At 42.2% G+C, this 15,506-nt stretch overlaps 1 protein-coding gene across 4 annotated transcripts in view; it reads left to right on the top strand.

The window, feature by feature from the left end:
• CC2D2A (coiled-coil and C2 domain containing 2A) overlaps positions 1-15,506 on the top strand; it is a 135,773-nt gene that overhangs the window by 25,640 nt on the left and 94,627 nt on the right. For all 4 annotated transcript variants that reach the window (XR_009351318.1, XM_059165192.1, XM_059165195.1 and 1 more), the window contains 4 exons: positions 5,715-5,803; positions 6,133-6,234; positions 11,835-11,933; positions 12,667-12,840. Coding sequence is in view for 3 of the 4 variants with exons in the window: in XM_059165192.1 (XP_059021175.1) it covers positions 5,715-5,803; positions 6,133-6,234; positions 11,835-11,933; positions 12,667-12,840 (464 nt within the window). In the remaining variant the exon portion in view is untranslated. The remainder of the gene's footprint in view (positions 1-5,714; positions 5,804-6,132; positions 6,235-11,834; positions 11,934-12,666; positions 12,841-15,506) is intronic.

The following is a 15,506-nucleotide window of genomic DNA, read 5'->3' as shown; positions in this document are numbered from 1 at the left end:
AGGCCAGCGTTTCCCCCATCCTCTAGTCCATTGTCCCTGCAAGAATTATGCTATATGGGGGCACCTGGGTGGCTCAGTTGGTTAAGTGTCTCTGCTCAGCTCAGGTCATGGTCCCAGGGTTCTGGGACCCAGTACCACATCAGGCTCCCTGGAAGCCTGGCTCTCCATTTCCTCCCCACTTATGCTCTCTCTCTTTCTCTCTCTCTATCCCTATCTCTCTCTCTTGCAAATAAATAAATACAATCTTTTTTTTTTAATATTTTATTTATTTATTTGACAGAGAGAGATCACAGTAGGAGAGAGGAAGGGAAGAGATCACAGAGAGAGAGGAAGGGAAGCAGGCCCCCTGCTGAGCAGAGAGCCCGATGTGGGACTCGATCCCAGGACCCTGAGATCATGACCTGAGCCGAAGGCAGCGGCTTAACCCACTGAGCCACCCAGGCGCCCCCAATCTTTTTTTTTTTAAGATTTTTTATTTATTCATTTGACAGACAGAGATGACAAGTAGGCAGAGAGGCAGGCAGAGAGAGAGGAGGAAGCAGGCTCCCCGCCGAGCAGAGAGCCCGATGAGGGGCTCGATCCCAGGACACTGGGTTCACGACCTGAGCTGAAGGCAGAGTCTTTAACCCACTGAGCCACCCAGGCGCCCCACAATCTTTTTTTTTAAAAAAGAGAATTATGCTATATGTAAGTTGCCATAAAAATTTTTAAATATTTTATTGATGACATAAGTATATAAGTATTAACAAAATAGAAGTATATTAATATAAATATGTTTTAAAATTAAAAATGTTAGATCACTCTTGACGTTATCCAAAAGAATCTAAATGGTAGTGTTTTTTGATGACCCCTGTCACCACCTTAAAAAAAAAAAGCTGTCTCTGCACAGTTGGAAATTTGACACCATTCCCTTTTCTTCTTGAACTCCTTCATTCCACTCCTCCCTCCAAGAACTTTAGGTAACCTGTTTCTGTCCTGAAAGGTCTTTAATTACTCACCATGTTAACGAACTGAATTTTTGTTCATGCTGTTATCACAGTTATCAATAGTGCCCAAATGATGAAAACATAAAGGTGCTATGGCATTTGGTAAATATTTGTTCATCATCACAAGTAAAACAAATACAAACACTCAGAAGTAGATTGTTTCACTAGAGAGGGTGGGCAGAAGAGGGAGGTCAGTATAGAGCCATCTTCACGCTCACCTGTTCTATGTGACTCCAGATGATACCAATTCAAATCCAAACCCAAATACCCCATTTCTGATTTTACATCAAGTCCCTGGAAAGTCCTAGTACACACAGCGGTAAACAGAGAGCTAGGTCTCAGCAGTGAGAGTCCCAGGACAATACCTTGCAAGAAGGATAGGATTCTCTTGGCACCGACAAGGGGAGGAAGGAAGGACTTCAGATGGAGAAGGAACTGTGGAAACTTCTCCGTAAAAACAAGATCACTTCGACTTGTGGACAGATGAGAAGATTACAACGTTATTTCAAAATGCAGTGTCTGTCTTCCTAGAAGGTTTAAGGGGTCAGGTTTAATAGAAGTGGTCAAGAGAAAAATGGAATGCATCCACCATTTTGTGAAGCCTGTGAGGAGAGAGACACGGAGTATGGTGTGCCTGAGTCATGGGGCAGGTAAAGGACCCAGAGCAGAGAAGATCCGGAAGCATTTTCACACGCGAGGCTGATGCAGCCTCAGGATGGACGGGTTTCCTAGGAAACCAGAGCAGCGCTGTGAGGACATCATCCTGCTGCCTTCGTGAGAAACACCACCTTGTGAAGGAAATCCATATTTCATACTGATTGATGTTGTATGTTGAACAGAATGTCTTCCAATTCTCTCCTTATCTGCAAGTTCTTACACTGCCTCCAAATCAGGTCTTTCCTAATTTTTAAAATTATTTTCATCACACCCTTTGCACTGGACTCTGCAGAAACTTTATTCATGCCAGGTCGGTTCTGCTATATCCAAGAGCCTCCGTGTGTGACTGTGAGGTCACAGCGGTCCTCGGGTTTGGCAAGTCAGCACTGGTCCCCAGGGCAGGAAAAACAGACACAGTTTGGGATCACATAGCAGAGTAGTAATGTAGTGAAGGAACTGACAATAAATTAAGGGAAATAATGTCTTAGAAGGGTTATTTTAGTTCTAGTTGTTTAAAGAAACATTGCATTAGATGAAGGCATCTAATCTCTATCAGTTATTATGTTAAAGGGAGTGAATGAGAGCACACATGGTTCATCATGTTATCTTGAAAAAACTGTGTCATCACCATCTGGTTTCACCCAAATGAGAATTCCATTTATTTTGTTTGTACAATCTCCCTCACTTATATGTTTTCCTTCACTGATTTAGTGCTACTAAGTGCCAGGTACAAAGGTCACCTCGAGTGGGTCACATTCTCCACATGCTTGGAATGGAATGGAAAGGACATGTCCCCAGCTGGTTGTACAGACTGGGCTTGGGAATCTCCACACCCTTGAAATGTCTCCCACTAGCATGGACTGGAAAATATCAAGCAAGAACGATTTTTTATCACTTCAGAATCTGTCAAAGTTTTTTTTTTTTTTTTTTAATAGTCTATTTATTTATTTGAGCGAGAGAGAATGTGCATGCACAAGCAGGAGGAGTTGCAGAGGGAGAAAGAGAAGCAGACTCCCCACTGAGCCGAGGGCAGAAGTCCAACTGACTGAGCCACCCAGGCGCCCCTTTTTCAAAAATTTTTCTCAAATTGCTTTTTAAACGCAATCCTAGAGAAGCCACTTTGTTTTCTTCATTCAGAAATCATGTTGAATAAAATATCTTGTCTCCCTTTTAAAGACAAACAAAATTATTCTAGTGAATTGTATATAGATGTTAGCTATTTTAAGTGAACTTGAAAAACTGATTCTCTTTTTAAAAAAAAGTGGGGGGGTGCCTGGGTGGCTCAGTGGGTTAAAGCCTCTGCTTTATGATCCCAGGGTCCTGGGATCGAGCCCCACATTGGGCTCTCTGCTCAGCAGGGAGCCTGCTTTCCCTTCTCTTTCTGCCTGCCTCTCGGCCTACTTGTGATCTCTCTCTGTCAAATAAATAAATAAAATCTTTAAAAAAAATAAAAATTTTTAAAAGGAGGGGAAGTAAATAAGTAAGGAGCATTTTCATGTTTAATTTTTCCCCCCCCTGAGGACTCAAATTTTTATTTTTTATAAACATGTATTTTTATCCCCAGGGGTACAGGTCTGTGAATCGCCAGGTTTACACACTTCACAGCACTCACCAAAGCACATACCCTCCCCAATGTCCATAATCCCACCCCCTTCTCCCAAACCCCCTCCCCCCAGCAACCCTCAGTTTGTTTTGTGAGATTAAGAGTCACTTATGGTTTGTCTCCCTCCCAATCCCATCTTGTTTCATTTATTCTTCTCCTACCCACTTAAGCCCCCATGTTGCATCACCACTTCCTCATATCAGGGAGATCATATGATAGTTGTCTTTCTCCACTTGACTTATTTCGCTAAGCATGATACGCTCTAGTTCCATCCATGTTGTTGCAAATGGCAAGATTTCATTTCTTTTGATGGCTGCATAGTATTCCATTGCATTTTCATGTTTAGAGACAATTTGTTGACTATAGACATCCTTCTTTTGGGGGCAGAAGCAAGGTGGGTGGCCAGCCAGAGAACAAGATTGATGAATAGCTGTCCCAAAGTCCTTTCATTGCCCAATCAGGGGATCACATACACTTAATGATGCTTGCTATATGCCTGCCCTGTGTGGCTGGGAACCATGGAACCTGGGTGAGGGAACAGCTATTAACCAAATAATCACACAAACAAAATGGCCAGTGCCATACAGGAAAAGTCTTGGGACCCTAGGTGTACAGAACAGCAGATAGTATCTACCGGGTTGACATGACCTTTAACATGGAAAGTAATTTCCATTGGAAAGAAAGAAAGTGGAAAGAAATTTTTTCAAAGTTAAAAAAGAACATCAAAGGCCATTTCATTGCACTGATGGAGATGCTCTTCAAGAACTTGAACCTCAACCCACACACGTGAGACCACAGTCTTTAATTATTTCCTGCCTCCTTCCCGGCATGGAGTGAATGCTGTGGTTGGAGCCTGATGGAAGAAGGATCTTCTGTCTTTCTATCACACAACCGAAACAACTGTGTGCCAGGCTGCAGAAATGAGCTTTGAAGCCTGGGGCCCTCATCTCTCTGCACCAAGCTGGCACTGAAGGAGCGGCAAATCTGTTGCTAGCAGAGACTTTTACAGCCCAGCCCCCCTCTTCCTTCTCCTCACCAGTGCTGTTCCTTCTCCCTTCTAATAGAATATCTTCTCCCGCTTTTTCTTGCACTTGCTGCTTTTCTCCCCTCAGCAGCGCTGATGGCCACAGATATCAGAAACCCCTCTTCCCGCATGCTCTGCCTCAGCAAAGGCTTTCTCTAGACGCCAGCACCCGCTGCTGTAGACACGCTTCCTTTGTCTTCACTTCCAGGCCTGAGGCTTGCCCAGAGTGCCGGGTGCTGGACAAGCACATGTTTTCTTGTCCTGCTGGCTCCTCAAAAGTGTCCTGTTGCCACATAAAGCCCATCGGTGTCAACTCAGTCAAAACTCATACATCATCACCTCCTCCTTCTTTCTGTGAACCAGGGGTCCTCCACCTTGAGTGTGTGTTTAAGTCCATCCCCTAGATTGCTGGGCTGCACCTCCAGTTTCTGGGTCAGTGGGCCTGGGCCTGGCCTGAGGATGTGCATGCTGACAAATGCTGGGAAGGTGCGCTGCCATGAGAACTCCATGACCTCCCTCTGGTCACAGGGTCCTGTGGTCCTTTCCTTCTTGTGGCCTCTGTGCGGTTTCTCCCACTGACTCACTGGGGCACCCGAGCTGGTGACTTCCTCTCTCCACCCACCCACCCCATCCATGCAACCTCAGGACTCCCCCACCTCTTGGAGAATATGTTCTAGGCTCCTTCGTGTGACATCAGTAATTCAATCCCCAACGCCTTCTGCCATCTGATATCCTGCTCCACACAGGTTCCGCCCTTCTCCTCCAAGCATGGCAACATTCTGTTCCCCAAACACTTTAGTTTAGAGCACTGGGAATGAAAGAACCAGGAACATCCTAAACATCTCACATCCCAGGTATGATTGGAGAGCCTGTCACCTACCCCAGGGACCTTACAGTCTAGGTCCTCAAGATCCCGGATCCTGTGTCTTCCCCACACCTCACAGCTACACAATGGTCCATGAGATTTACATATATATTTAATAATAGTTCAAAATACATGACGTGTCTATGACATAGACTAGGGCGATGGCTTGGGCCTGATAGAAGTGATCAACACTGTTGAAAGCAGAACCTTGAACTCACTAGCTGTCCCTTCACCTACAAGCCTGTTTCTCGGTTCAACAAATTGGAAGGTCTCTCCCCACTGGTAATTGAATTGGTGTGTCTCTGTCTTGAACCGTCAAATGTCATTCATTTTACTCTTGGTTAAGTCAACGTGGCACTCTTGGCAGGACCAAGCTTCGCCCTGACTGTCACAAAGAAGCCAAGACATGCACTGAGTATGTCACATGGACGGCTGTCAGCATGAGCTCATGTTTGCTTATGTAAAGTTCTAACTTTGCAAAACAAAATTACATTCTCATGTTATTTTTAAATCTCATCTTCCCTTTGGAAAAAAAGAAAAAAAATGTTGCTCTAAAGTGATTTTCCTGTGTTTTTATAGGCTTACCTCCAATTCCTTCAGCTTCCAGGACAGGCTTTGCAGAATTTTCCATGAGGGAACGCATGAGGGAGAAATTACAAGCTGCAAGGGTGAGAAAAAACACGTGAATATTTTGCTCAGTGGCTGATTGCCGTTCCTCAGGTCTTGTCTAGAATGCTCTGTCTGCTCAAAACTGCATGGGTTTGAGTGCCGTTAAATTTGTTTTCCTTGTTTTAAATATTAATGTGGTATTTAACATTGGCACAGGCAGAAAATTATGCTTAAGAAGTATTCAGTGTCATTTTCCTTAACTATTTCACTTGCTCTTTTCTCTTAAAGAAGTAAGGTGTGTAGTTCTTATGGATTGTTTTCTACTAAGATGGTAACAGGTTTTTGCAGCATTCCCGATGCTAACCAGCATCTCTGTTTGACTTTATAGTCCAAAGCAGAAAGCACGTTGCTGCAGGAAATTCCTACCCCTCGGCCCAGGCGCTTACAAAGCCCCAACAAGAGAGAACTGGAGACTGAATTTGGCACAGAGGTGAGAAAGGGACCTTCTCCACTTTGTGATCAAAGACAGTGAAGCAGAATATAACATTTCCAGCAAAAGTTTCTAGAACAGAGCTGTGCACAGAGGAGGCATTCAACACTTATCAGTAATCGTCATAGCTACTGTTTATAGAGTCCTGCTCAGACCAGGTGTTTTCCTGGTCTTTATCCCAGCACCCCAGTGGGTGGGTTCTTTTGTTTTCATTCACATTTGATGGATGAGTAAACTGAGGTTCAAAGCAGCCACAAGGCCATCTCCAGGTCACAGACATGCATGTGGGATTTGAGATCAGATTCCAGTTCTTTCTCATTCCCAGTCTGTCCTTTGGGTCAGCATTGCTGGACCTATGGATCTTGCTGGGAAGAAGAGAGAGATAGGAGTGCAGTAGGAAAGTAGGGTGGAATGGTGGGGGCCTTGAATGTCACACAAAGGGCCTCAGTTGTTTCCTACAAGCCATGGAAAGCAGTCAACCATAGGCTGGGGAGGTGGTTTGAGTGTACTGGAGTGATTTTTGTTTGAGTCTGAGGTGCTGAGGGGACATGTCAGTGTGTGTGTCTCTAGAAACATGCACAAAGGAAGGGACCAGGCCCGGAGAAATGAATTTAATAAGCATTTCTACTGCAGTGAGTTTTGAAGTTCTAAGCGGCCTTTGTTTCCTAAAAAAAAGAAGACTGAGGAAGATCTTGACACTTGGAGGAAAACTGACAGTTGAGGCCCATGAGGAGGACAGGAAGCCACTAGAAGCCAGAAAATCCTGTCGGGGTGTAGATGAAGGACAAGCCTGTAAGAGGGTGGAAGAAGGAAGGGAAGAACGGAACAAACAGCCCAGTGAGGTGTTTGCAAGTCTAACCCACTTGTTTGTTGTTGATGGTGATGGTTGGGTTAGTTTTTACTCTTGAGACAAAAAAAAGCACAGGTGTGAAGAAATTTCTGTGGAGAAATCACCGATTGCTTAGAGGATGCCATCTCTTTTTCTGTGATGAGATATTATAACATTTTGCCTATATTCATCCCAAATTAAGCCAAAGATTGCATGATTACAAGAAAAGTTACAGCCGTGTTCATGTGTCATGGCCTGTGGTTCTTGAGTAGGAATATTCTGTAGATCTGATGAAATGGCTTTATGACGACAGTTTGTTGCTCCATTCTGCTGAGGAGACACTTATTTTTCTTTGATTCCAATTATCTTCTTCATTGTAAGCCATAATTTTAAAATACTGAAAAATAAGGAAAAACTACATAAATTATCATCAGCTTTGACACAAATACTTCTGTTATGTTGTTAGGTGTATGAATCCTGGCATCTGGTCAGATGGGCTAAATGATTGGATGATCCGGTCTCATATCTGAGCCTGCCTATACTTTTTTTTCTTTAAGATTTTATTTGTCAGAGAGAGAAAGTGAGCACAAGCAGGGCGAGAGGCAGGCAGACAGGGACAGGCTCCCCACTGAGCAAGGAGACCGATGCGGGACTCGATCCCAGGACCCCAGGATCATGACCTGAGCTGAAGACAGATGCCTAACCGACTGAGCCACCACGTAGCCCTGAGCCTGTCTATACTTTCTGATTGATAATCATTTCACAAAATCACAGCAGCTCTTACTTGTCCATGGGTCATGAATACAATATCCCCAATAAAGCTTTAAGTTATGGAAGTAAAAATATACTCCCTTGGCCTAGAGAGTATTTATTGCTTTTTGTGAGCAGGTCTGTGACTTATATCTACTCTGTTCTGTATCCCCTAAGAGCCATTCTATGGATTTGAGGTGTTGGAAGAGGTCATCAAAAAGACATGACCACTGGTTGACCTGCAAGCTGGACCAAGTAATTGAAAGTTCCTCATGCCCTCCCCTGTCCTGGGAATGTGTGTTCCACTTGCCTTCCTCACTCCCAGAAGCTGCCCCAGCGATGCAGCCTTGAGATAGGAATGTGGTGTTGACCATCTGTCTGGTACACTTGACTGAACCCAGTTAGGACGTCATTATAAACTTCCAATATTCGGCAGGCAGGCGTGAGGATGTCCTTATCTTGCAGCCACCAAGACATGCCTCGTAAGTTCCCCCACTTATTAAAACTGCCCCTCCCGATCTAGAATGATCTGCTTCTCTTCAGTCTCTCCTTGCCCTCTGCGTGCACTCGTGGCCAATTTGCAAAACATGAGGCAAACATCAGCTGACTTATTTCTCTGTGTTTTGTTTTATTTTCAGAAAAGTTATTTTTATTTTTTATTTTTTTGGTCTTTGAAGTACTATTAGTAAGTTTATTGTGTTTGTATCAAAAAGACAGTTGGCAAGCCAAGGGGTCTCACAGCAGAACATGGAAGGAGGCTCGGAGGTATGTTGTCAGAAATCAGCTTATGTAGGATGGAGGTAATGACTGGTTACAGGATTAGAATTCTAATTTCTAATTAGAATTCTAATTTCATAAATGAAAGGGAATTGGCTAGTGGTTACCTCATATCAGTTTGGGGATCAATTAAAGTTTCATTTATCATAAAAAAGTTATGAATTTATAAAAAAAAGGTATATTTTTAAAATATTTTAAGAACTAAAAAGGACTATAAGGAACATGGAGATGACAGGAAAGGAGAAATAGAGCAGAGAAGAGATAAGATGTTGTAACTTCAGACAAAATCTGGCATTGAAGGCCTAGCAGTCCCTTCCAGGGGTGAGACCGGGCTAATGTTCTCAGTCTTCAGTTAGCCAAGCAGGAGCTCTCAGATCTGGGTTCTCACTCACCTTCCAGTCTACTGGCTTTTTAAAAATACCTCCCTTTGGTGTTTTTCTTCCCCCCCCCCTCCTCCTTGATGATCCCAAATCAAGGATGATGATGTCAAAGTGAATTCTGGTGGACAATGTGGAAGGAATATACAAAATTGCTTTTAGCACAGCCCTGGAACCATAGCAATACTGGATGATTTTAGCTCTCCACAAAAAGAAAAAAGAAAAGAAAAAAGTCCTGGTGAAGAAAAATCTGTTCTAAGGCACACTGAGTGAGATAAATATGTGTGTTTACCTTAGTCAATTGCACGGAAGGAGAGGCCTCAGGCTTGTACATTTTGGCGTCGGAAGTGGAAAGCTTCAATATTCAATTTCATTGTATTTTATATTTCTTGGGATTCAGGTTAATCACGATAGTGCCTTTTTAAAGTCCGATTCAGCCAACAGGGCCTGTATAGCTTAGCCAAGGGGCGAGTGAAACCAAGTGGGCGGGAGAGGTGGGGTGCAGAGCTCAGCTCATGTCTCAATGACCTGCATGCCTGGCGTCCCTCCCTGACAGGACAGGCTGACCTGGCAGGAATGAGTGACTCCTCTTCCTGTGAAGTCGTTTTGGACAGGCCGGGTTCCACAGTTCCTTTCTCTTACAGTGCTGGGTTTCAATGATACCACGGATGAGGGTTCAAAATAGCCAAGTTACGTGAACAATGGACCCAGCTGCCCTTTTTAGACCTGATCTCAGGTTAACAGAATATCTCACAGAGCAGATTTCTTAATGTATAGACGTCAATCCAGAAGGAATATCGAAAAAGTTGTCCATTTAAATCCTATTTGAGCAAAGAATGGAGGACAAGATGAGCCCAGATGCTGGACCCCAGCTGCCCAGCGTTAAATGCTGGCAACCTCACTCACCGGCTGGGTAACCTTGGAGGTGTAATTTCTCTTCTCTCTGGACCCTACTTCCCACAAGAAACTAGAGCCTGAGGCAAGGATTTTTCATGCTTTATCTGTGTGGCTTCTTCTGAGAAGTGATATCAATGAACAGGAGTTGGGAACTGGGGAGAAAGAATCAGGACATAAAGTCAGTTCTGGCGACTGTCACTGAGCTGACTAATGCCTTGGTGACCAGGGCTCGATCCTGCCAGGGCCTTGCTGAGGAGTCTGCTTCTCAGAATTGCCTGCCTAGTTCCTGGAAGATAGGACGTTTGTCTTATGGCATCATTTCCCAGCAAGATTTGCCCAATGCTCCTGGCCCTCCTGGTTTGGTCTAAGCCTCAGAATGTCCAAGTGAGTCTCTGCAGGCCAATGATGAGAGCTTGATATCCTTGGAAAAGCTAAAACCAAGTGCTATGAAAGTTCACCTAAATGCAGCTAGATGTCCAGCATGACCAGAAGAAAAACCAGAGTATCAGTTAAGTATAATCTATCATAATAAAAAAAAATATGCCATTCCCTTTATGTAAAATTCTGTGCCTCAGGCTCTAGTTTCTGACAGACTAAAATAAAATGTTTATAGCCATGTGATGTAAATGCCAATCAGGGAGATCAAAGACATGTAAAAAGAAAATCAAGAATGTGGTGATGAGACCCATCATGATTGAGCCATAACTGTAAGCATATTTTAGGTGCATTGCTTTACCTGACGCTCAGAACAAGTGGTCTAAGCTATGAGTGATGGAGTTGGGATTCACAGCCAGGTGGGCAGCTCCAGAGCCTCTGGTTTGATAACTAAGCTAGACAGAATAGCACCTGATGTGCCTCAGGCAATAAGATTCCAGAAAAGAGATCTCATTTTAGGATGGAGGAGTCTGAGAAAAGAAGTAGCTTTGCATGATCTGGAAAAACAGGTAGGATTTGGGAAGGATATGTGAGAGGGGCCCGGTGCAAATACACTACATTCCATTTCCCCTGATGAAAACTATTCCATGCTGTGACACAGTCTCGGTCCAGATAATAATAACAAAGTTTCCATCTCAGGTAGAATACGTTTACAATGAGATCTAGATATGCTATTAGAATAGCCTGGAGTCCCTCAGAAGGAAGGCGTGGCATTTGGGTTGTGCTGGGTGGGAAAGGAGCAGTAGCCAGGATCTGGGAGGGGTGGATTAGAAGCAGAGATGAGGACAAAGTGGGAACAGCCCTTGGTAGATTGGCCGTCACAGGACAAAGGGAGCCCCCATAATAGCAGTTACCACACTGAGCTATCATAGGCAGAACTCAGCTTCAAGGGGGGCGGGGTGGGGCGAGGCAGAAGGTCCAGCGGCTCAAGAGGACAGGCCTCGCACCCTGGAAGCTGTATTTCAGAATTTATTCATATCCAGGATTACTGAGGCTTATCTTCATAAGTTGTTTGGAAATGGTCCTCTGTGAACTAAATCATCTATTGATCTGTAGAAGAAATAGCATTTGTCATTTTACGGTCCTTTGAGTATAAAATTTTGTATTTATTTGGTCTTGAGAGAGGCAGCTGAGCAAGAAAATAATCAGCAACCTTAACCTTCAACTATATTTCACATTTGTAAACATTTCATTCCTTAGGAATGATGGTCTGCACCCATGGTCTGAGGTTTTCCCCTTTGAGAGTTAATGCTTGTTTTAGAACATCTTTAGTTTCTTGATTTAAATGTTCTGTCTATCCTGAGGCACCCGGGTGTCTTAGTCAGTTGAGCGTCCAACTCTTGATTTCAGCTCAGGTCATGATCTCAAGAGTCATGAGATCAAGCCCCGCATCAGGTTCCATGCTCAGGATGGAGAAACTTCTCCCTCTCCCTCTGCTCCCCCACTCACTCGTGCGAGCTCTGTCTCTCAAATAAATAAATAAAACCCTTTTAAAATAATAAATATTCTACTTATCCTTTTTTCTGCTCATACAGGCAGGTGAGGAGGTACAGAGGACTCAACAAGATGATTTCCAAAGTTACTCAAGAGTAAAATTCCGTGATTCTGTACAAAAAATCAAGCCTAAACTTCTGGTGAGAAATCCTGTCTTTTTAAATCATGCATGCTTTAAATCATGTTTTTTGTTGATTTGTTTGTGTTTTTCAAAAATATCCTATGACAGATGCTTATATACATACCCTGACTCTTATTACTGTGGAATATGCAAGAAAAAAGTATGAGAAATGATTCCTACTTTTAAAATGCTAGAACCAGCGGGACGATTAGAATACTGCCTGACTGGGTAAAGGGGGCTGCGTGGAAGGGCAGGAAATGTTAGCAAAAAGACTATTTTTTCAACTCTGAAGTTGTACCAGCTTCATTATGGAGGAAGAAAGGGAATACCAACTCAAGAAGAATCAAAACAAAAAATGTCATTTTTTTAAAAAAGTTAACAGACCCCTGGATTGCTCATAATTAAACAAAAGTATCTCAGCATTAATCTATAAAATAATCTACTTTTTTGGCATTTTACTCATTTTTTCAAAAGCTGTTACTCCTATCAATAATATATTTATGTGCCTATGAGAATGTTTGCTAGTTTATAAAAAAGTGACTATGAAAGCTACTTATTCGAGGAAGCCACCCCTTTGCCTATTGCATGTCTTAAAGTTTGTGACAGGTCATCTTGTGCCTTCGACAAAGGTAATATGCTCAGGATGCCTAGCATACGCTCGATGCCACCAACGTCAAGCTGCTGTCAGTGAGCTGTGTGACTCATCTCCAATTCTACAATCTGAAACTCTATCACTCACCACTTCTCCTTAGGTTCCACCTGGCTTCCCTTCTGCCGAAGAAGCCTATAACTTCTTCACTTTCAACTTTGATCCCGAACCAGAGGAATCACAAGAAAAACCAAAAGCCAAAACCAGAGCTGGCACGAACCAAGAGGAGGAGGAAGGAGAGGAAGAAGAGCCTCCTGCGCAAGGAGAACGCAGAACGGTATTTAACATTACGGTGGTGGTAAGGTGAGGGATGATGTTGGTGTCAATGACCATGGTGGTGACAATGGTGACGATAATGATGACATCCTCACCAGAAGGAAAGTGGCCGAGGGCAAACCTGCCACCACCACATGCAACGGCTCATCCATAGTTTAGTGGAAAGCAAAATGAATACTGTGTTCATGTTACTTTCTGTAGCCTTTGATTTTACCCCATAATTTGGATAATAAGGACCTTGGTTAAATATGTCTATTTTTTTCCTGTGGAAAAAGAAAAAAAAAAAAAACAGAACAAGGTGGCTTACAGATTTTTCTTGCTAGATGCCACACAGCGATTCGTATTCATTTCAGATGCAAAATGTTGATCTCTCCAAGGCAAATGAATCTTCTCTCTCTCTCTTCCCACATCCTCACAGGTGATTAGCTTTTTGTGCTCCATTCCACACCCATGCTATGACTCAGACTCTAATTGTGCATGGGGCATGTAAGACAAAAGAAAACATCCCATTTAAAAAATGGACAAAGGACTTGAATAGACATATCTCCAAAGAAGATATACAAATGGCCATTAAGTACATGAAATAAACTTAACATCACTAATCATTAGGGAACTGCAAATCAAAACCACAATGAGATCCCATTTTACACAAATTAGAATGGCTTTTATTAAAGAAGGAAGGAAGGGGAGAGGAAAGGAAAGGAAGAAGGGAAGGAAGGAAGGAAGGAAGGAAGAGAGATGGGCTGGCAAGGATGTAGGGCAAGACTGCCTTCAGCTTGTGCATTGCTGATGGCAACATAAAATGGTACAGCTGCTGTGAAAACAGTCTGGTCATTCCTCAAAAATTTAAACGTGGAATTATTATGTTCCAGCAATTCCATTTCTGGGTATATACCCAAAAGAATAGAAGCAGGCACTCAAACAGATAGTTGTACACTTAACAGTGGAGAAATGTTCTCAATAGCCAAAAGGTAAAAGCAACCAAAATATCCATCAGCAAATGAACGAATAAACAAAATATGATATATACACACAATGGAAAATTTTCCATGTTAAAAAGGAAAGAAATTCAAGCACCTGCCTTGCTCGGTCAGTAGAACATACAACTCTTGATCTCAGAGTTTGAGCCCTACATTGGGTACAGAGTTTACTTTAAAAAAAAAAATAAAAAAAAAAAAAAAAAGATTTGGATATTTCAATTCTATCTCAATAAAACTGAAAAAATTTTTAAATAAATATTTTTTTAATTTTTAAAAAGGAAAGAAATTCTAATAGATACAGAAAATACATTTGACAAAATTCAGTACTATTCATGACAAAAACTCTTAAATTAGGAATAGAAGAAATGTACCTCCACATAATAAAGGCCATCTGTGACAAAACCACAGCTAATGTCATACTCAGTGATGAAAGCTTAAAAGTTTTTCCTCTAAAATCAGGAGCAAGACAATGGTGCTCATTATCGCCACTCCTATTTCAACATAATACTAGAAGACTTAGCTAGAGCAATCAGGCAAGAAAAAGAAATTAAGAGGTATCCGAACTGGAATTAAAGGTATCTGAACTGAAAAAAGAAATTGTCTTTATTTGCAGATGCTTTCATTTTATGTAGAAATAAAACTAGAGACTCAACCAAAAGATTGTTAGATATAATCAATAAATTCTGCAAAGTTGCAACATACAAAATTAAAATACAAAAATCAGTTGTATGGGGGTATCCAGGTTGGTTAAGTGTCTGCCTTCAGCTCAGGTCATGATCCCAGGATCTTAGGATGGAGCCCCACATCAGGATCCCTGCTCAGCAGGGAGTCTGCTTCTCCTTCTCACTCTCCCCACCCTATGCTCTGTCTCCCTCAAATAAATAAGTAAAACCTCTAGAAACAAAAACGAAAATCAGTAGTGTTTCTTTACAATTACAACAAATTTTCTGAGAAAAAAATAAATTGATCCCATTTACGATAGTTTCAAAAACAATAAAATACTTAGGAATAAATTTAACTAAGGTGGTGAAAGACCTGTACTCTGAAAAATGTAAGACACTGATGAAAGAAGACACAAATAAATGTAAAATTATCCCATGTTCATGGATCAGAAGAATTAATATTAAAATATCAACACTGCCAAAAGCCATCTATAGATTCCATGCAATCTCTATAAAGATTTCAATGACCCTCTTTACAGAAGTAGGAAAAATACTTCTAAAATTTATGTGGAACCACAGGACCCCCAAAGCCAAAGTAATCAAAGTGTGATGGCTCCTGCTTTGTCCTTCTCAGGAGGCATCACATTTTGATTTCAAGCTATACTATAAAGTTACAGTCATTGAAACAGCATGGTATTAGCATAAAAACAGACCAATAGGCCAGTGGAACAGAATCGAGAGCCCAGAAGTAAACCCAAGTAGGTGGTCAATTGATATTTGATGGGGGGGGGGGGGGCAAGAGTACTCAGTGGAGAAAACAGTCTCTTCAGTAAATGATGCAGAGATAATTGGATATTCACATGCACAAGAACGAAAGAGGACCCGATCTTACACCACTCACAAAAAATGAACTCAAAATGGATTAAAGGCTTAAATGTAAGACCTGAATCCATGAAACTCCTTGGAAGGCGGGGGCTAATTTAGGAAAAAAGCTCCTTGATGTGGGTCCTGGTAATGAGTTTTTG

Source organism: Mustela lutreola, chromosome 1, assembly GCF_030435805.1.
Source record: "Mustela lutreola isolate mMusLut2 chromosome 1, mMusLut2.pri, whole genome shotgun sequence".
NCBI classification, from domain to species: Eukaryota; Metazoa; Chordata; class Mammalia; order Carnivora; family Mustelidae; genus Mustela; species Mustela lutreola.
Note: the sequence above shows the minus strand (reverse complement) of the source record. Positions and strands in the feature narration are given on the sequence as shown.